The following is a 22,047-nucleotide window of genomic DNA, read 5'->3' on the forward strand; positions in this document are numbered from 1 at the left end:
GTTCATCAAAGAAAACAGTTGTTCACACAGGTATGTGCTGCCAAACATAGACAACGTTTGAGCAGCCTGGATGCGCAGCTGGGGCATTGTGCCGGGAGGAAACGGGCGAACTCCGCAGCACCCACTGCCGCATATTTTGCCCTCAGTGCATCATTGCATTGGAGGTCAATCAACTCCATTTGGAGGTTTGGTGGTGAGCTTTCCACGTCAACAGCAAATGGGTTACCGAGCAGTTCCAACCTGCTTTTTTGTGCTTCAAAGTCAGCAAATCGGCGTCGAAAGTCAGCGGCAAGCATACCTATTTTATCAGCCAACTGTGTGCTCGGGAACGCACTGGTAGAGAGCTTCTCTTTCATGGTCTGGCAGCTGGGAAAGTGGCTCAAATTTTCTTTCCGCATCTGCGTCTCCCACAGAGTCAGTTTGGTTTTAAATGCCTTCACTGTACTGTACATATCAGAGATGACACGATCCCGACCCTGCAGCTGCAAGTTTATTGCATTCAGATGACTCGTAATGTCACACAGAAAAGCCATTTCACACAGAAACATTTCGTCTCGGAGTTGTGTTGTGTCTTTCCCTTTGCTGTCCAAGAACAGACAAATCTCCTCACGAAGCTCGAAACATCTTTGAAGCACCTTTCCCTGGCTTAGCCATCGCACCTCTGTGTGATAAGGCAAATCACCATGCTCCGTTTCTAACTCCGTCAGAAATGCCTTGAACTGGCGGTGATTCAAACCTTTGGCTCTGATAAAGTTAACTGTGCGCGTGATGATGCTCATTACATGCTCCATTTTCAAGGCTTTACCGCACAACGCTTCCTGGTGTATGATACAATGATAAGCTGTCAGCTCACCTGTCGCGTTTTCCTCTTGCATCTTTTCCCGTATCTTCGCCACCAGTCCGCTCCTGTGTCCACACATCGCAGGTGCTCCGTCGGTTGTCAAACCCACGAGTTTTTCCCAAGGCAGCTCCATCTCATTTACACATCTTGACACCTCTTCATACAAATCATGCCCCGTAGTTGTGCCATGCATAGGACGTAAAGCCAAAAACTCCTCTGTCACGCTTAGGTTGGAGTCCACTCCGCGGATGAAAATTGACAACTGGGCAATGTCAGAAATGTCGGTGCTCTCATCCACAGCCAAGGAATATGCAATAAAATCTTTTCCCTTTTTCACAAGCTGCTCTTTTAGATTGATGGACAACTGGTCTACTCTCTCGGCAATGGTGTTTCTGCTCAGACTCACATTTAAAAAGAGTTGCCTTTTTTCTGGGCAAACTTCGTCACAAACTTTAATCATGCAGTTTTTGATGAAATCCCCTCCGTAAATGGCCGGGCTGATTTAGCGATCTCTTCTGCCAAAATAAAACTGGCCTTGACAGCAGCCTGGCCTTGTGATTTGGCTTTTTTGAACAGAGCCTGTCGAGATTTGAGGCCTCGTTTTAATTCCTCTGCCTTTTGTAGCCTTTGTTCCATGTCCATATTCTTGTTTTTGTCCGCGTGTTTCGTTTCATAATGTCGTCTCAGATTATACTCTTTCAGTACCGCCACACTTTCTCCACACAGAAGACACACAGGTTTTCCAGCTACCTTCGTGAACATATACTCCGACTCCCACCTTGTTTGAAACCCCCAGTTCTCAGTATCCACCTTCCGTTTTGCCATTTTTGATGGGTATCTGAAAGTTAATTTTACTGTGATGCTGACGACTGCTGTGCCAATAAATATTGAAATGAAGCAGCCTACTGCTCGGTGCGTCACCTTTGCATTGTGGGAAATGTAGTATTGGTGCGTGTAAAAGATCTGCGGGCTGCCGGCTTGCTGCGGGCCGGTTCTAATAATAAATCAAGATCATCCCAGGGGCCGTAAAAAACCTTCTTGCGGGCGGATGTGGCCCGCGGGCCTTGACTCTGACATATGTGAGTTATATTAACGTTGAGTAAGAAACATGCTCTGTAGACGTACAACTTCCTCCTGATACTCTCCTATCGCCTTTTCAATGAGTCCAAATATCTCCTCAGCAGCAGCTGTTCATCTTTTGTTGAGAACTCCTCAACTCTATTTTAGGCATTTTTAGATCATGCACGTTGATTAGCCATCTAGCTGTTCTGTTTTAATCATGTGCGGCATCTGCGACAAAAGATCATCACTATCATCACCAGCTTCCACACCACAAAGTCATAAACCCCGCCAATTTGTACAATTTCTCTGACCATTTTATTTTAAAAATAACCCTTAGAAAATATGACAAATACAATATGTTTAGGATTCTCTCAACTCCCGTGGACACCAGAGGGCACATAAGCACAAAGTAACCAACATTGTGAACACTACTTTAACAACATCAAGAGATATAATGTAGCAGATTTCAACATATTGAGAATTTTGACTCTCGAAACAAAAAACATGTTTTATGTACAGATAGAGGACATAGGTTCAAATGTCTGTTGCGTCATCCTATAGCTAATGAGTAGGAACTACTGTTGCTCAGAAATCCACTAACTGCTCTCTGTTACACAGTGATGTGGAGATCTTATGTTCAAGCTGTAATACAGTCATATCTTATTCACCCAAGAGTTGTGTCCTGAGGTGCATCTCCTCTCACAGGTGAAAGTTAGTGATTTCTTACCCTTAGCATTGATATGTGACCTTTGTCCTTTTATGATCTCTTCTCTCTTTGTTTTTACTGGCTTTAAACCATTCTCCATACCACGTTGAACTGCAGAACAGACTTGATTGACTGCAGAGAGGAGCTGAGAGACACTGGTTGGTTCTGATTCCCTATAGTCCTCTCCATCAGGTTCTGTTGTGATCTGTTCAGTTGTAGTACTGTATAGAATCTCTCTCTCTCTCTCTGTTTCCTTCATTTGAGCTTGATGGAGATATGAGAGCTGGGTCCTCATCAGTCACTTTTCACACAAGCAGAAGTCAAAATTCAGTATAAAAAAACAAACATTTTTTATGCATTTTTATTTAAGCGCACATAAAGAACATGTATCATACATACACAACATATATGTTCTGTCTTTACAAAGGAGCAAAACTACATTCACATGTTAAGGGTACATTTTGGCTGTATAGAGCATTTCAAGAGTCCGAATAAGATAAAGCCACAGATAAATCCACAGAAAAACAACAGAAACAACAAAAAAAGAAATGACAGAATAAGACCAGTACAATATGTCAGGAACGCCGACCAGACACCTTCATACCTATGCTGTCTATGTTGCAAGGTGATGTAATTCTCTCCATGTCAGCAAGTTCCAAACATAGACCTCACCACATATCTTTTGAGGGTGCATGCTTATTCTTCCAGGATTTTGTTACACATTTCCTTGCTGCTGCTAAAAGATCATCTATCCATTTAAGTGGAAAGGATTGGAGTGTATCCACAGGAACAATACCTAGAGGGAGATCACATGAGTCTGGTTGAACAGTAATACCTGTGGTGTCCTGTATAACATGGAGAATTTCAGACCAAAAAGACCAGATTCAAAATGGAGCCTTTAGTATCAATCTCAATCCCCTTAAACGGCTCTTCCTCCTGTCTGGCCCTGAGTCACAACAGTTGATACAACAGTAGTAGGCTTGATTACCAACAATGACGAGAGAGCCTACAGGGAGGAGGTGAGGGCTCTGGGAGTGTAGTGCCAGGAAAATAACCTCTCCCTCAACATCAACAAAACAAAGGAGATGATTGTGGACTTCAGGAAACAGCAGAGGGAGCACCCCCCCTATCCACATCGACGGGACCGCAGTGGAGAAGGTGGAACGCTTCAAGTTCCTCGGTGTACACATCACTGACAAACTGAAATGGTCCACCCACACAGACAGTGTGGTGAAGGCGCAACAACACCCCCTCAACCTCAGGAGGCTGAAGAAATTTGTCTTGGCACCTAAAACCCTCACAAACCTTTACAGATGCACAACTGTCGGGCTGTATCACCGCCTGGTATGGCAACTGCACCGCCCGCAACCGCAATTCTATTCCTTCTGCTATATTTTGTTGGGCTTCATCGATTGATGTAGACTGGCGCCGTGCTTGGCTCACTACACACAAATGTATGGTGACCAATAAAGTAAAGGAGATCTCCTTTAAGATTAACCATAGATTCTAACTGTGTAATAGCTTTATTTCTAAATATATACCTGATGTTACCAGTGAATTCAGTTTTTGTGAACTAGAAACGGAATCTATTGAACACCTGTTTTGTAATTGTTTACATAGTGAGGTGTTCTGAACTGTTGTGAAACTATATCTTGGCAACAAAATGCATACAGCCATTGAAATATCAAATTTGGACATTATTTTACTACACTGATTTCACAATTGAACGTCAGTATGTCATAAATCTTTATTTTATTAGGAAAATGTTTCATACGCAAATCTAAATTTAAGAAGAATTTAAAAACATCTGATTTGGAAAACTATTTAGAATCATTAAAACGTATGCAAAACAAAATATTTAAAAGATGTATTCCCTACATGTCTGTATTTGATTTGATATTATGTGGATTTGTATTTTTTCTCTTCCTCATTTCTTTGTGTAATCCCTCTGGCTGTTCTGTTTTTTGGGGTTTGCATGTTACTGTTCAATAAAAAAACATATATAATAATAATTAACACTAAAACAAAATTAGAAGAAAAAATATATATACATAGATTTTTTTTTAAAAGAAAGGAAGAAGTGCAAGGGTTTACTCCTCCCAAAATCTGATGTTGAAATTCTGCAAACAAAAAATGTAATTGCTAATTTGCTACGTGAGGGCAGTGGTGACCTGTCATTTTGTGTCCCAACTGCGTGAGGGTTATTTGATTGAGGTTTCCTTTCATTCTTTATCGATTTGTGATTGTTGCTTAGCCCATAGTACTTTGTTCTATATTCCACTTTGTCGTTATCTATAGTTTCACTCAGTGCTAGGGGGTTAAGAAATAATGTAAAGCGCAAAGTATTTTTTGATGTTGTTGCCAAACAGCTTAAAACAGATTTATGTTTTTTTCAAGAGTCTCATTCAGTTGCTACTGACGTCAACTTCTGGAGGTCTCAGTGGGGTAATGATGTAAGGCTCTCTCATGGTTCTGAACGCTCTGCTGGAGTTATCACTCTAAAGAATCATTTCAATGGAAGTATTTTGCACTCCGACTGTGACCCGTTTGGTCACTTTCTTCTGTCTTGTTATCAACTGTAACAACATCATCATTATTGTTCCCAAAATGTATGGTTACAATTCCAAACTTAAAAATGATCACTTACTTGAATCTTTAGAAAAGCATATTCTCCATTGGCTAACCAAGTTCCCGAATGCTTTATTTATAATAGGTGGGGATTTTAATACATCTCCCCGAATAATTTAATTGATAGATGGCCTCCGGGACAGTCCACTTCTATGAACACAAGTTTGAGGCAGTTTATGGAAAGGTTTGATATTATAGATATCTGGAGAGTAAAGTTTCCTAATGACAAGTATTTCACATGGAGTAACAAGGCATGCCCCAGACAATCACGCATAGATTCTTGGCTGGAGTCTAAATGTTTTGATAAACAGGGTATTTCTGTTAACATCCTGGCCACTCCCCTTACTGATCATAGAGCTATTTATATTGACATTCAACTTTTTATCTCTGATAATGGCCTTGGCAGAGCATCCTACTGGAAGCTTAATAGCTCTATATTAAAAACATGAGTTGGTCAAGATGGAGATAAACAATTTAATTACACACTTTTGGAACAAAGCTATAAGTGACAATTCATGTAGTAATAACTGGGAGCTTTTTAAATATGAGGTTGGAAAATATTTAAGAAAATATGGGACTTTTCTTGCCAAGACAAGGAGAGCTGAAAAAGAAAGTGTAATTAGAATTCATCTTCAAAAGGTAGTTTTATTGTCTTCATAGACTTTTATAAAGCCTTCGATACAGTGGAACATGAGTTTCTATTTCTCTCCCTTGAGAAATGTGGTTTTGGGGAATTATTTTGTAGTACTATTAAAACTCTTTATATGAATGGGAACAGTTCAATTAAATTAAATCATGGCACTTCTCCTAGATTTGATTTGAAAAGAGGGATTAGGCAAGGTTGCCCAATTTCTCCTTACCTCTCCCTGCTTGCAACCCAACTTCATACAAGTTCCTTTAAATCCAACAATATAAAAGGGATCTCTATTGCTGACAGAGATATTATCGTAAGTCAACTTGCAGATGACACAACCCTGTTTTTGAAAGATGCTGACCAGATTCCTAGAGTTGTCGATGTGATAAATATATTTTCCAAAGCATCTGGTCTTTGCCTAAACCTTAATAAGTGTGAATTGTTTGCTGTTAAAGACTGTGTGGTAGCCTCTACGTATATGCAATATTCCAGTCAAGGAAAAAGTAACATACTTTGGGATTACCATATCTACGGATCAACAGGAAAGATGCTCATTAAATGTTATACCTATTATTGAAAAAAACAAAAAGAAGGTGAACCATTGTTTGCTGTTAAAGACTGTGTGATACCCTCTATATGCAATATTCCAGTCAAGGAAAAAATAACATACTTTGGGATTACCATATCTACCATATCTACGGATCAACAGGAAAGATGCTCATTAAATGTTATACCTATTATTGAAGGGATTTATCCTTGAAAGGTCGAGTATTGCTTTCTAAAGCTGAAGTTAGGTAAAGCGGTTAACCAGGTGCTTTTCAACTTCATCTGGAAAAATCGTACACATTGTAATAGGAAATCTGTCGTTATGAACTCATGAATATGGTGGAATCAATTTTTTAGATTTTCCTACTTTGAATAATAGTTCAGATAAATTGGGCTAAACATTTTTTAAAGAATCCAACTTCCATTTGGAATTTCATCCATCATTATATCTTCTCCCGTTTTGTAACTGTAACATTGATAAGACTCCTGCAAAATTATCTGCTTTTCATAAACAAGTATTCATAGCATGGTCGTTAATATATAAACATAATTTTTCCTCGCATAGGTATTTAATTTGGAACAATAAGGACATTTTGTATAGAAACAAGTCTTTATTTTTTAAGAACTGGTTCAATAATCATATCCTGCTGGTGAGTCAACTTTTTAATGCAGAATGATTGTTTCTCAATTATGAGGAAATTTTGTCTTGTTACAATATCCCTGTAACACCTAGAGAGTTCGCCATAGTCTTTGATGCTATTCCATCTCAAACTCTCATGTTATTTAGTGGTGTAGCCAGACCTCACCTTCTTGACCTACCCTCAATTAATCCAGTTGACTCTCCAATAGGGTAAATATGTTTATCCTTGCTCCCTCAGAACAACAGATCTATACATGCTTTATTTCAAAGGGATATTGTATTCATTCCTTATATCACAACTTACTGGAATACATTGGTCACTAATATCTGTTGGGAAAAAAGTCTGGTTATTACCACACAAATACTTGTTAACAAGGTCAAGGTCTCTTTCAGAATGATCCATAAGTACTACCCTGAAGAAACTCAAAAAATACATTAACATTGAATATACTTTTTGTGTTGAACATCCAGAAAATGTTGCATTTATTTTGGCATTGTCTATATGTAAAACAATTATGGAAAGACATTCACAGTACATTAAGCAGCACATTAAGACCATTCTACATGATTCTAATAAGAAAGCTGTTAAAACAATCAATATGGTTGTTTCTTTTAAGGTCTTTGTATAATCTGTAATTTGTTGTACCCCCTAGCATATGTTATCATTGTCTATTTATATACTTATTGTATGTATACACACTAAAAACAAAAATAGAAAAAAATAAAGGTTATTTGATTGAATAGAAGTAATGGTTAGGATGTTACGAAAGCACTGATACAGTATAAGTAGAAAAATATAGCATTTCCGCAATTTACATCAGAGTAGTGCCTGTTCACACGTGCATCTGACCTCTCATTGGCTAGAATGGTATCACCTGATCTTGGCTCCTCCTTCCGCCTGCCTTCCATCTTTGAGGACATGTACATATATTGTTGGAGCGGTCACTCAACTATATTGTCAATATAATAGATCATCTTTGCCCATAGTCCTTCTCCGGTGAGAGTTTGGTACCGGAAGTTCCTCCTGCGTGTGTGAGAGATACTGTTTGAGAAGAAATGTTTAGGGTGTGGTCCATTGTTTATGAAAAGGTATGCGTTGTTTGGCCAGCAGTGAGTTTGATGTTTGACAATATTTAATGTGTACAGTATGTAAATATGTTTTCAGTTGGTTTCATTAGAGAAGCTTTGCTGGCTTCAAGGTCCAAGTGATTTATTGGAAGAGCCCTCCCTTACAGTGTTTGTCTTTTTACATTTTACATTTACATTTAAGTCATTTAGCAGACGCTCTTATCCAGAGCGACTTACAAATTGGTAAGAATTTGTAAGAAAAAGTCTTTTGAAGATGTATTTGTATTCGGGCAATTCCATGGTAATGGAATTATACAGACTCTTTTTAAAGTGAGATTATTTGCATGTTAAAATGTGTCAAACAAAAATCATTGATATAAAAACTATATATATATATTTTTTTACAAACCGTACAACTCTCTGGGGACGACGACAATGGAAATAGTCTGGGTAGCCATTTGATTAGGTGTTCAGGAGTCTTATGGCTTTGGGGTAGAAGCTGTTAAGAAGCCTTTTGGACCTAGATTTGGCGCTCTAGTACTGCTTGCCGTGCGGTAGCAGAGAGAACAGTATGACTAGGGTGGCTGGAGGAAAGAGAAATCAGAGGAAAGAGAAATGTGCAGGTAAAAGACACCTCACGATATACATTTGTTATCAACATTTATTATGTTATACAAAAGGCAGATAAAATGTACAATCTCTGGAAAAACACGTTTCTCAAGCTTCATTCATATGAATGGGTCTACATGAACATATTACAACACATTTTCTTAGTTGTCAAAACATGGAAAACAAAATAGATACAAATATTTTCCCCTCAAAGAGTGGATATTTTTTTATTTTACCTTTATTTAACCAGGCAAGTCAGTTAAGAACATATTCTTATTTTCAATGACGGCCTGGGAACAGTGGGTTAACTGCCTGTTCAGGGGCAGAACGACAGATTTGTACCTTGTCAGCTCGGGGGTTTGAACTCGCAACCTTCCGGTTACTAGTCCAACGCTCTAACCACTAGGCTACCCTGCCGCCCCGATGTTCGGTAATAACAAAAATGGTAAGATTCCTTCAGCTCCTGAGACTAACAAAAATCAACTGTTATTGTGAAAACTACTTTAACATCAAACAAGATATAAAGTAGCAGATTTCAACATTTAACTCTAAAACATGTTTTATGTACAGATGAAGGACATAGGTTCAAATCTCTGTAATGAGCAGGAACTGCTGTTGCTCAAAAATCCACTAGCTGCTGTTAGATAGAGATGGAGAGTTCGTATGTTCAAGCAGTAATTCAGTCATATCTTATTCACCCAAGAGTTGTGTCCTGAGAGACATCTCCTCTCACACATGGAAGTTAGAACATGACTCTCAGTCTTCTGTCTCCAGACCTTTCCCAAACAGCACATTATCATGTGTTCTCCTTTGTCATGATTGTTTATGTAACTTTGTAGGAGTTCTATCATTTTGAGAACTCCTGCAATCATTGCACCTATACAGTGGTGCCTTGGTATGTCTTTGATTGTTATTTAATGTACCTGATTGGGAAATGCATTTTCTACTATGAGGACATTAGTATGGGCTCTCCCCTGTGAGTCCTCATGTGCACTTTCAGATTGGTGCCAGTGCTGAATCTGGTTCTCCTTTTTCTCCTGTGTGAATCTTTATGTGCACTGACAGATTACTGGCAACGCTGAATCCTTTTCCACAATCAGGACAGAGATATGGTTTCTCCCCAGTATGGGTCCTCATGTGTCTTTTCAGATCTCCAGTCTGCATGAAGCATGTACCACAAACAGGGCAGGAAAAAGGTTTTTCCCCTGTGTGGCTCCTCATGTGCACTGTCAGCTTACTGTTCTTGCTGAACCACTTACCACAAACATGACAACACAACCTAGCTGCAATGTGAGTTTGGAGGTGCTCTTTCATACCTTCTGTGGACTCCATATGCTTTCCACACACTCCACAAAGTGTTTCTTTATCCTTAGTATGAGTTTGAACATGTTTCATCAATGAGCCCATGTAATGAAAATACTTACCGCACACCTTACAACAAGGAGTAGCATGACCTTGACTGGGTGATTTCAGAAGGGACAACTGAGTAGATTTCTTACCCTTAGTGTTGATACGGGACCTTTGTCCTTTTACCATATCTGTTCTCTTCGATTTGACTTGCTTAAAACCTGATGGAAGTATTTTATTCTCCATACCAATTTGAACTGCAGAACAGACTGGATTGACTGCAGAGAGGGGCTGAGAGACACTGGTTGGTTCTGATTCCCTATAGTCCTCTCCATCAGGTTCTGTTTTGATCTGTTCAGTTATAGTACTGGGTAGAATGTCTCTCTCTTTGTTTCCTTCCTTTTGGGCTTGATAGATATTTGAGAGCCGAGTTGGGTACTCCACACAGTCACTTTTTACACAGGCAGGAGTGAATATGTAATCTTTAGTAACAGTCTCAATCCGTTGAATCTGCTCTTCCTCCCGACTGGTCCGGAGTTCCTCCTCTTCATCTTTAAATTGTATGGTTTCTGGGTCCTCCTGCCCCAGACTGGGGCTCCACTCCTGCTCATAGTGCTGCTGCTCCGGGGGGATCTCCGCTTCAGAGACAGAGAGCTGCTGGAAGTCTGGAAGAAGGATAAGACGGAAAATTTAACAACATGTATGTAACAAGGTAGGAATCAAAGTATTGGTCAGTGTTTCATGTGGGACCCTAATTAGTGATCAACTTGGGAAATGTATAAAAGAACCCCATAGTCCTCCTCAGGTGAGAGAGTTCCTGTATGTGTGTATTTTGAATAATGTAGTAGTAGTCATCGTAGTCGTGTGTCTGCCCTGTCTGCCGAAGTTGGGACTTGGGAGTGTTCAGAATCATTCCGGTTTTACCAGAGTAATTGTACATTTTCATTGAAAATCACTACAATAAAATGTATTTTAGCGGTCACCCTGGCCTGATATTGGCTACACTAGCTACTTCCCTCTCCTTACTGCAGGACAGCAGCCGGCAAGCAGGAGCGAAGGACACACTGTGCCGCGTGTTGTTGTGTTGCCAGGTTGCAGCTCAAACTCTCCCCACTGAGCGTTAGACTGTATCACGGTGACATCCAGAAGATTTGCAATATTACTATTACTGTAGGCAGCTATCCTACTCAAAATATAAAATCAGTGGGATGGAACAAATTGGCTACGTTAGCTAGCGGGTAGTGATATAGCTGCCTGATGAAGCAACTGCTGCCCAGTGGGAACCAACAGTGGCAAGCAACTAGATACTACACCGTTGCACTTGTTCACACCGGCTTGTCGTTACGTTAGCTAATTGTCATGTCACGGTGACATCCAGATGTTGACCAATACTACAAGTTATTTCTCCCTCACCCATTGAAATTTACATCACAAGTTTTAACTAGTGCCATGCTGCTGTTGTTGCCAGCTAGCATAAACTAGCTGAATAAGTGCATCGACAAAGTCGTCCCCGGAGTGACCATGCATAAATATCCCAACCAGAAGCCATGGACTACAGGCAACATCCGCATTGAGCTAAAGGCTAGAGGTGCCGTTTTCAAGGATCAGGACACTAATCTGGACGCTTATAAGAAATCCTGCTACGACCTCAGAAGAACCATCAGTCAAAACGTCAATACAGGACTAAGATTGAATCATACTACACCAGCTCTGACACTCGTCGGATGTGGCAGGGCTTGCAAACTATCACGGATTACAAAGGGAAACCCAGCAGCGAGCTGCTCAGTGACACGAGCCTACCAGATGAGCTCAATTTCTTCTATGCTGGCTTCGAGGGAAGCAACACTGAACCATTCATGAGAGCTGTTCCGAACGACTGTGTGATCATGCTCTTCAAAGCAGATGTGAGTAAGACCTTTAAACAGGTCAACATTCACAAGCCTGACCCAGTCTGTAATACCTACATATTTCAAGCAGACCACCATAGTCTGTGTGCCCAAGAGCGCCAAGCTAACCTGTCTAAATGACTACCACCCCGTAGCACTCATCTGTAGCCATGAAAAGCTTTGAAAGGCTGGTCATGGCTCACATCAACACCATCAGACACCCTAGACCCCCTCCAATTCGTATACCGCCCCAACAGATCCACAGATGACACAATCTCTATTGCACTCCACACTGCTGGACAAGAAGAACACCTAAACGAGAATGCTGTTCATTTAATTCTGAGCTATTGTCAAAACCATAGTGCCTCCATGCTCATGATCCTGGGTCTGAACACCTCCCTCTGCAACTAGACCCTGGACTTCCTGACGGGCCGCCCTCAGGTGATGAGGGTAGGCAACAACACGTCCGCCATGCTGAACCTTAACACGGGGGCCCCTCAGGGGTCCACAGGGGGTTGTGCTTACAGGGGGTTGTGCTTACAGCCCAACACCGTGCAGGACGTTTGGCATTTGCCAGAGAACACCAAGATTGGCAAATTCACCACTGGCGCCCTGTGCTTTTCACCGATGAAAGCAGGTTCACACTGAGCACGTGACAGATGTGACAGAGTCTGGAGACGCCGTGGAGAACGTTCTGCTGCCTGCAACATCCTCCAGCATGACCGGTTTGGCAGTGGATCAGTCATGGTGTGGGGTGGCATTTCTCCATGTGCTCGCCAGAGGTAGCCTAACTGCCATTAGGTACCGAGATGAGATCCTCAGTCTCCTTGTGAGATCATATGCTGGTGCGGTTGGCCCTGGGTTCCTCCTAATGCAAGACAATGCTAGACCTCACGTGGCTGGAGTGTCAGCAGTTCCTGCAAGAGGAAGGCATTGATGCTATGGACTGGCCCGCCCGTTCCCCAGACCTGAATCCAATTGACCACATCTGGGACATCATGTCTCGCTCCATCCGCCAACGCCACGTTGCACCACAGACTGTCCAGGAGTTGGCGGATGCTTTAGTCCAGGTCTGGGAGGAGATCCCTCAGGAGACCATCCGCCACCTCATCAGGAGCATGCCCATGCGTTGTAGGGAGGTCATACAGGCACGTGGAGGCCACACACACTACTGAGCCTCATTTTGACTTGTTTTAAGGACATTACATCAAAGTTGGATCAGCCTGTGGTGTAGTTTTCCACTTTAATTTTGAGTGTGACTCCAAATCCAGACCTCCATGGGTTGATAAATTTGATTTCCATTGATCATTTTTGTGTGATTTTGTTGTCAGCACATTCAACTATGTAAAGAAAAAAGTATTTAATAAGAATATTTCATTAATTCAGATGTAGGATGTGTTATTTTAGTGTTCCCTTTATTTTTTTGAGCAGTGTACATACGGTCCAATACATCACTGGGGCTGAGCTCGCTGCCATCCAGGACCTCTATACCAGGCGGTGTCAGAGGAAGGCCCTAAAAATGGTCAAAGACTCCAGTCACCATAGTCATCGACTGTTCTCTCTGCTACCGCATGGAAAACAGTTTAATGCACCAAGTCTGGAACCAACAGGACCTGAACAGCTTCTACCCTCAAGCCATAAGACTGCTAAATAGGTCGTTTGGATAGCTATTGGTTATCTTCATGGACCCTTTTTGCATTAACTCTTTTGACTCATCACATTCACTGCTGCTATGGTCTATCTATCCTGTTGCCTAGTCACTTGATCCCTACCTATATGTCACTAGCGTAACACAGTTTCTCTGGACCCTCCCGTAATGCTATTGGGTAAATGTTTATTAGTAGGCCTATTTGGTCGTCATTTTCTCATGTTAAGCCTAACATTTCATGAAGTTATTCACTGTCGTATTGCTGACATTTTTAGACTGCTGGTGGCAATTATTCAATTACTTGTTCAGTAATTAAAAGTAGTATATTCAAACATTGTAAAATAAATATCCGATGCAACATCATACTAATCAGCTGCCAATTGATATTTTATCAATTTTATTATATACACACTAAACAAAAATATAATCGCAACATGTAAATTGTTGGTCCCATGTTTCATGAGATGAAATAAAAGATTATTCATATCCACAAAAAAACATGTCAATTTTTATGGACAAATTTCTCTACATCCCTGTGAGTGAGCATTTTTCCTTCGCCAAAATAATCCATCCACCTGACAGGTATAGCATATCAAGAAGATTATCATTACACAGGTGCAGTTGTGGCATAAACAGCATGATCATTACACAGGTGCACCTTGTGCTAGGGACAATAAAAGGCCACTCTACAACGCCACAGATGTTTCAAGTTGAGGGAGCGTGCAATTGACATGCTGACTGCAGGAATGTCCACCAGAGCTGTTGCCAGATAATGTTAATTTCTCTACCATAAGCCGCCGCCGTCATTTTAGAGTATTTGGCAGTATGTCCAACTGGCCTCAACTAGTTGGATGGTCCTGGGCTGGCATGGTCACTCCACATTCGGCTTCTTCACTTGCGCCACCCGGACAGCTGATGAAACTGAGGAGTACTTATGTCTGTAATAAAGCCCTTTTGTGGGGAAAAACTCATTCTGATTGGCTGGACCTGGCTCCCAAGTGGGTGGGCCTATGCCCTCCCAGTTCCTTATATGAACTGTAACTCAGTAAAATCGTTGAAATTGTTGCAAGTTGCATTTTATAATTTTGTTCAGTATACAACTGTCCTGTATAGGCTGCCTGAACCTGCACGACATGAGCTGTCCTCGCACTCTCTCCAAACTTGGATAGAAAGTTGTGTGTAAAACCAGTTAATTTTTTATATATATATATATATATATACACACACACACAAAAGTATATGGACACCCCATCAACTTAGTGGAATCAGCTATTTCAGTCACACCCATTGCTGACAGGTGTATAACATTGAGCACACAGCCATGCAATCTCCATAGACAAATATTTGGCAGTAGAATGGTCTTACTGAAGAGCTCAGTGACTTTCAACGTGGCACCATCATAGGATGCCACCTTTCCAACAAGTCAGTTTGACACATTTCTGCCCTGCTAGAGCTGCCCCAGTCAACTGTAAGTGCTATTATTGTGAAGTGGAAACGTATAGGAGCAACAACAGCTTCGCAGTGACGTGGTAGGCCATACAACTCACAGAACAGGACCACCGAGTATGTGTAGCGTGTAAAATGTTTTGTCCTCAGTTGCAACACTCACTACCAAGTTCCAGACTGCCTCTGGAAGATACGTCAGCACAAAAACTCTTAGTCAGGAGCTTCATGAAATGGGTTTCCATTTGCAAAGCAGCCGTACACAACCCTAAGATCACCACGCACAATGCCAAGCCTGGGTTGGAGTGGTGTAAAGCTCACTGCCATTTGACTCTGGAGCAGTGGAAATGCATTTTCTGGAGTGATGAATTACGCTTCACCATCTGGCAGTTCGACGGACAAACCCTGGCGACAGATGTGTGTTTTATTAAGACAGTATGCATAATTTCCCTGTTTTCTTGCACCGACGAGCCATTAAATCACGTTAAGGAGGAAACACCTTTGCAGCCTGAATGGACAACGTACAAAACGGTCACCGGGGAGACACGAGTGTATTACCGGCTGGGCACATTAATCCCAGACGATAGTGAGGATCAATGGAATGCTCCTCAGAGGAGAAAAGGGAGGACCATCCTCCTCAGTTCATAAACATAAAAATTGTGAAACATTAAAGTTATCCTTTTTAGATCAAACCACACAAAAAATATTAACGTTGCCAAATAATTGATTAAAACACAGTTTTACAATGAAGGTCAACAGTAGTCTCAGCAGCACTCTGTAGGGTAGCACATTGGGGTAGCCGGGGGACAGCTAGCTTCTGTCCTCCTGTGGGTACATTGACTTCAATACAAAACCTAGGAGGCTCATGGTTTTTCACCCCCTTCAAAAGACTTACAAAAGTAATTATGACAACTTCCGGAGGAAGTCCTCCAACCAATCAGAGCTCTTTTAGCATGAACTCATGTTGTCCACCCAATCAAAGGATCAGATAATGAATCTTGTACTGAAAGCATAATCTACTGCTAGCTAGCACTGCAATGCAAAACATGTGGTGAGTAGTTGATTCAAAAAGAGAAAGACTATAGTTGAACAGTTTTGATTAATTTCTTCCAAAATTAAGAAGCAAGAGAGAGAGAGCTACTGTATATTTCGTAGTACATTTGATTTCACTTTCACCTAGCTAGCATCTGGCTCAAACAGAGAGGGATGCTATGTTAGCTAGCAGAATATACAACACTGGAACTTTTCCAAGTCGAGGTAAGCTTTTGGTTTTATTAATTTATTGCAACTGGGGCCTGCCCGTGTAACTGCTAAACTGCTTGCTGCTGACTGTACTGCATGATTGTAGTGGGTTTATTAACTTGTTAGTTCTAGTAGCTACGTTAACTATGACGTGACAACTATGTTGGCTGTGTGCGGTTAGAGGTCATGATATGGAAATGTTGTGCACTGAAGTTCACAAGCAAAGGGAAAAGGTGAGAGGAGAGCACGTAGACAGATGCAAGAAGGAATATATGAAAGTGAACTGTGTTTGCAAGGCGGTATTGCATGTATCACTGTCTGTCACCTTGATTACTCAATTATCTCGACCTGTGCACCTACATTGTAAACTTTCATTCAGAGGCTAGGTTGTAACAACCTCATGATGGGTCCAGGGAAAATTCGAGCATCATGTAGTAGCCTAAACCTTTCGATGTTACATTGAGCTGGGTGAATGGAATATGAATGACAGTCATCCGATATGTTGTAATAGAAATTAGGCCACGCTCATATTTTTTTTTTTTTAACATCCTCCCTCCACTTAAACGGAAATTATCACGAATGGTGAGGATCCAAAGCGCCCACCCTAGCTAGGCTTGTTGAAATTAAATGGAACAACTGCTGGCATTAGGTCATTTAGGCATACCCGATCATTTTCATATTACACTTCCTCTAAAAATAACCAACTCGGGCATTGCTCCTTTAATTTCGTAAAATTGAGTTTGAGTTAGTTAGACAAACGTCATGAGTAACAAACCAGCTCTGTGTAGGTTTAACGGCATCTCAGGTTGAAGAACAATGTCGAGCATCCTCTGTAGACGGACAACTTCCTCCTGATACTCTGCTATCATTTTTTCAACGACCCCGAATATCTCATCAGCAGCAGCTGTTAATCTATCGTTGAGAAAAACCCTCAACAACTGCATTTTAGACATATTTAAAGAATACAAATACATTAGCTAGCTAAGTGGCTGTGCTGTTTTCATCCCATCCATGTCCGTGCAAAAACAACAACATCCGGCATTACTAAGTAAAAACGGGAATCCACTGTTCGTGCACCTTCAAGTTAACAGATTTTGCGCTTTCGCCACCTGCTGGACTGGAGTGTAAACATGGCCAATGTACTGAGTAGCACGTGTCAAACTCATTCCACCGAGGGCGGAGTGTCTCCGGGTTCTCTCTCCTGTGTCTGTAAATTCACTCTGGCTATCTACTCCGATTTCAGGAACTCCCCTGGTTGTCTAGGGGTGCATTCGTAAATTCACTCTGGCTATCTACTTTGATTTCAGAGCGCACTCGTCTGAGTGTGCCAGAGCGCAGAATAACTGATGAATTTACAAACGCTCAAAAGCCGTTGAATATGGCCGGTGTCAGTAAACGTTGGCAAAAAAAAGCGTAATTAAATTGTTGCAAGCAGCACAGTTACTAACGCACGGGATAACATGATCATAGCCTAACCAGCTCTGCTAGGTCGAGTAAAATGGTAAGAGTAGGGGTTCTCTCATTTGTGTCTGGAAGTAGCTAGCAAGCTAGCCAACACCAGACAGTTAACTTGACTAACATTGTGAGGTCAGAGCGCTCGGATCAACCCTACTCCTCGGCCAGAGTCCAGGGTGCGCTCTGAATGCTCCGAGAGCAACATGCTCTGAATTTAGGAACGACCAGAGCGCACTATGCGCTCACTCTGACATTCCAGATGTAATTTATGAACACCCTAGGTCTTAATTGAAAGTAGAAATAAAAAACCATCAGACCCTCCATGGAATGAGTTTGACATCGATGCAGCAGCACATGTACTAGTAGTAACGGTTATCAAAATATTTGTAAATTGATAAAACACAATTCATTACCCTCTCTCCTTTGTAGCGAACTAGCTAACCTTAGATCTTTCTGTCAATCAGAAGCAAAGATGATTATGTGTTATGCACCGCCGGATTGTAACCACTACTTTGATAAGCACACATGCATTTTATCGTTTTCCAAAGTGTCGCTGGAGCCGTGTGATTAGGTAAGCCATGGTTGTTGCTGAGCAATTAGGTTAGGTTAACGCTCTGCAGTTAGCTAGGTTCTTATGAATGTTAGCTAGATACCCACCGAATGTGTTACGTGTACAACGCACAATACCGTCCTTACAAGTAAAACTAAAACCAGCATAGGCTACCATAATGACTTACCTTTTTATTGACAAGTATTTAGTGATTTAGCCAGCTACTTTTTCACGTGGTCACATGCTAGCTAGCGTTAGCCCACCAGGGAAAGGATATTTAGCTAGCTAGTTAACGTTAACTCACTGTTTGTGTAGTCAGACTTGCTAGCTAACGTTAGGCTGGCGCCATGGCAAGAATAGTTGGCCATCTAGCATGTCACCACTTAGAAAAGTCTGAATAGAAAAACGTTAAGCTAATGCTACCTAGCTAGCTAAAGCCTGGTGGGCTAGTTAGTTAGGCACCTTGGTTGGCTAGTTAGCCGCATTAGCTAAAGTTGACTAGTTAGCTGACAACGAATTTATTGGATCAATGTTTTCCCATAAAAAACAAATGTTTTTGTTCCACGAGTGCATCTGTTGTACATGACTGGTGAATTTAGTTATACATGTCAGCAGGGATGGCATTTAAGCTAGCCAGAGTCTAATACTGACACAGCAGTGAAATGTTGCCTTTACAAACATGGCATTCCACAGATGTAGGACCTGAATGTAGAAATTGTTGGCTGCTGGCCAGTGCCCAAAATCCTTTGTTAGATTACTGCATGTCAGTCCCTTTCAGATGATCCCTCTATCACTGTTGGTCCTCCTCAGTGACCACGGCTGAGGGTTTTAATTCTTGATACTACCCACCCCGCATGCGGGAGCGTAATCATCGCCTCAAACTAATTAGCATAATGAGGTGTTTTTCACATATCTATTCCATAATATATCTGTCGGGACAATTGGTTTCTCATTAGAAGCGATTAGAATAATGGCTACCTCAGTACTTTACGCAAGATTTTCTGCGTGAGCCATCATGTGACCACTTGCTCAATGGGGTCCCTTACGGCTTTTCTTCAACATAAATGCGTAAAAATACGTCACAATGCTGTAGACACCTTGGGGAATACGTAGAAAGCGTAAACTCATCCGTAGCCCATTCACAGCCATATAAGGAGTCATTGGCATGCAGGACTTTCAAAATATGGGGCACTTCCTGGTTGGATTTTTATCTGGGTTTCGCCTGTAACATCAGTTCTGTTGAACTCACAGACAATATCTTTGCAGTTTTGGAAACGTCAGAGTGTTTTCTATCCAAAGCTGTCAATTATATGCATAGTCGAGCATCTTGTCGTGACAAAATATACCGTTTAAAACGGGAAAGTTTTTTATCCAAAAATGAAAATACTGCCCCCTAGTTACAAAAGGTTAACTTTCCTCTTGAGAATTTGAATCAGAAGTAGTCGTATGACTCATTGCAATATTTCACCTCTTTGGGCAAATAGGACCCTAGCTTGTCCAGATCATCTAGTTGAGCATTCCAGATAATTCCTCCATTCCAGCAGAAATGTCTCATCCACATAGTCAGATTTTTGATGTGCAGATAGCCCAGTCTATTTTACCAATACAATAATCAAGTCTGAAGAAGCTGTTTATTGGGAAACGAGAACAAACAATGAGGCATGAGGATTGGGTGTTGAGGGACCACTTGTCACATGGTGGGTTTGTGACATGATAAACAATGCATTTTCTGCCATGATAAAGATGTTGATACAGCATTGAAAAAGACCCACCACTGACTAAATCTATATTTGTTTTCCAGACCAACAGGAGTGCATCCCTCAGACCATCTGGTGCATGGACATCCTGTGCCAGTTTGATCCAGTTGTGGAGACGACAGTACATCGAGCCTGTGGACGAACAGGTCAGTAACTCATCAAATATTATACAATATTGTGTAAAACAGAATTTGTATATGCATTGAAAAACGGATTGGAAGAAAACCTCAAAGTAGGAACAAAAACAATGTGCATAAACTATTTACAAGTTATTTACAGATGTTCACTGTTGCAGTGCCAACTTTGGGAGCATGTGGTCCTTGAAAAACTCTGGTGACGGAGGCTTTGGTGGTCCACACAATGAATAAGCAAGTGTCCTTTCCAGTGATGTGGAGCTGCCCTTAACCTGCTGCCAGTAAGGATGGTATTCACGGAGGTTGTAAGACCCTCCCTTCTGGATATAGAAATCCTTCGACTTCACTGCCTCTTCAATGTTAATGATTGTATAATTGATTAAGTGTCTATTTCCTTGTAGGATGTTGACAGCCTTTTAGAAAAATGTTTATTGTAAAGATGCTCAAACTTAACTTAAACATTTTCGGCTAAAATTATATACCCAAAACTAATTGCCTGTAGCTTAGGCCCTGAAGCAAGGATAAGCATATTCTTGGCACCATTTGAAAGGAAACACTGACGTTTGTGAAAATGTGAAAGGAATGTAGGAGAATATAACACTATAGATCCGGTAAAAGATAATACAAAGAAAAAAACAAAAGGTCTTTTGTATTTATTTTGTACCATCATCTTTGAAATGCAAGAGAAATGCCATAATGTATTATTCCAGCCCAGGTGCAATTTAGATTTTGACCACTAGATGGTAGCAGTGTATGTACAACGTTTTAGACTGATCCAATCAACCATTGCATTTCTGTTCCAAATGTTGTATCAAGACTGCCCAAATGCGTCTAATTTGTTTATTAATAACTTTAAATGTTCAAAATTGTACACTCTCCTCAAACAATATCATAGTATTATTTCACTGTAATAGCTACTGTAAATAGGACAGTGCAGTTAGATTAACAAGAATTTAAGATTTCTGCCAATATCAGATATGTCATGGGAAATTTTCTTGTTACTTACAACCTCAGGCTAATGCAATTAGCATATGTTAGCTCAACCGTCCAGTGGACGGGACACCGATCCCAAAGAAGTTTAGCTACACTCACGACACAGAATCAATTTTATCCCTCATGCTGGCCCTGACCAAACTGGTAAGTTTCCCCTCACTATAGCTGCACTTCTCCACATTGCCAGACTTACAGTTGAAGTCAAACATTTACATAAACAAGTTTTAATGACTCCAACCTAAGTGTTTCAACTACTCCACCAATTTCTTTTTAACAAACTATAGTTTTGGCAAGTTGGTTAGGACATCTATTTTGTGCATGACACAAGTAATTTTTCGAACAATTGTTTACAGACAGATTATTTCACTTATAATTCACTGTATCAGAATTCCAGTGGATCAGACGTTTACACACACTAAGTTGACTGTCATTAAACAGCTTGGAAATTTTCAGAAAATTATGTCATGGCTTTAGAAGCTTCTGATAGGCTAATTGACATAATTTGAGTTAATTGGAGGTGTACCTGAGGATGTATTTCAAGGCCTACCTTCAAACTCAGTGCCTCTTTGCTTGACATCATGGGAAAATCAGAAAAAATTGTAGAACTCCAAAAGTCTGGTTCATCCTTGGGAGGAATTTCCAAATGCCTGAAGATACCACACTCATCTGTACTAACAATAGAACACAAGTATAAACACCATGGGACCACGCAGCCATCATACCTCTCAGGAAGGAGTCGCGTTCTGTCTCCTAGAGATGAATGTACTTTGGTGCGAAAAGTGCAAATCAATCCCAGAACAACAGCAAAGGACCTTGTGAAGATGCTGGAGGAAACAGGTACAAAAGTACCTATATCCA

The 22,047-nt window shown here is 41.0% G+C and overlaps 1 protein-coding gene and 1 long non-coding RNA gene across 2 annotated transcripts; one reads left to right on the plus strand and one right to left on the minus strand.

The window, feature by feature from the left end:
- Positions 1 to 8,768: 8,768 nt before the first annotated feature.
- Positions 8,769 to 17,344, minus strand: LOC115144857 (zinc finger and SCAN domain-containing protein 2-like). Its single transcript, XM_029685955.2, has 2 exons — positions 17,076 to 17,344; positions 8,769 to 10,746 (listed from the first exon to the last, which is right to left on the minus strand). Exons 1-2 carry the CDS (start codon positions 17,272 to 17,274, stop codon positions 9,731 to 9,733), a joined length of 1,215 nt encoding a protein of 404 aa, XP_029541815.1. The 5' UTR covers positions 17,275 to 17,344; the 3' UTR covers positions 8,769 to 9,730.
- LOC115144858 (uncharacterized) lies at positions 16,074 to 20,970 on the plus strand. Its single transcript, XR_003865877.2, has 3 exons — positions 16,074 to 16,315; positions 20,107 to 20,208; positions 20,358 to 20,970. It is a non-coding gene; the product is annotated as an uncharacterized LOC115144858 (long non-coding RNA).
- Positions 20,971 to 22,047: the final 1,077 nt, after the last annotated feature.

The sequence above is a fragment of the Oncorhynchus nerka genome, linkage group LG17 (genome assembly GCF_034236695.1).
Source record: "Oncorhynchus nerka isolate Pitt River linkage group LG17, Oner_Uvic_2.0, whole genome shotgun sequence".
NCBI classification, from domain to species: domain Eukaryota; kingdom Metazoa; phylum Chordata; class Actinopteri; order Salmoniformes; family Salmonidae; genus Oncorhynchus; species Oncorhynchus nerka.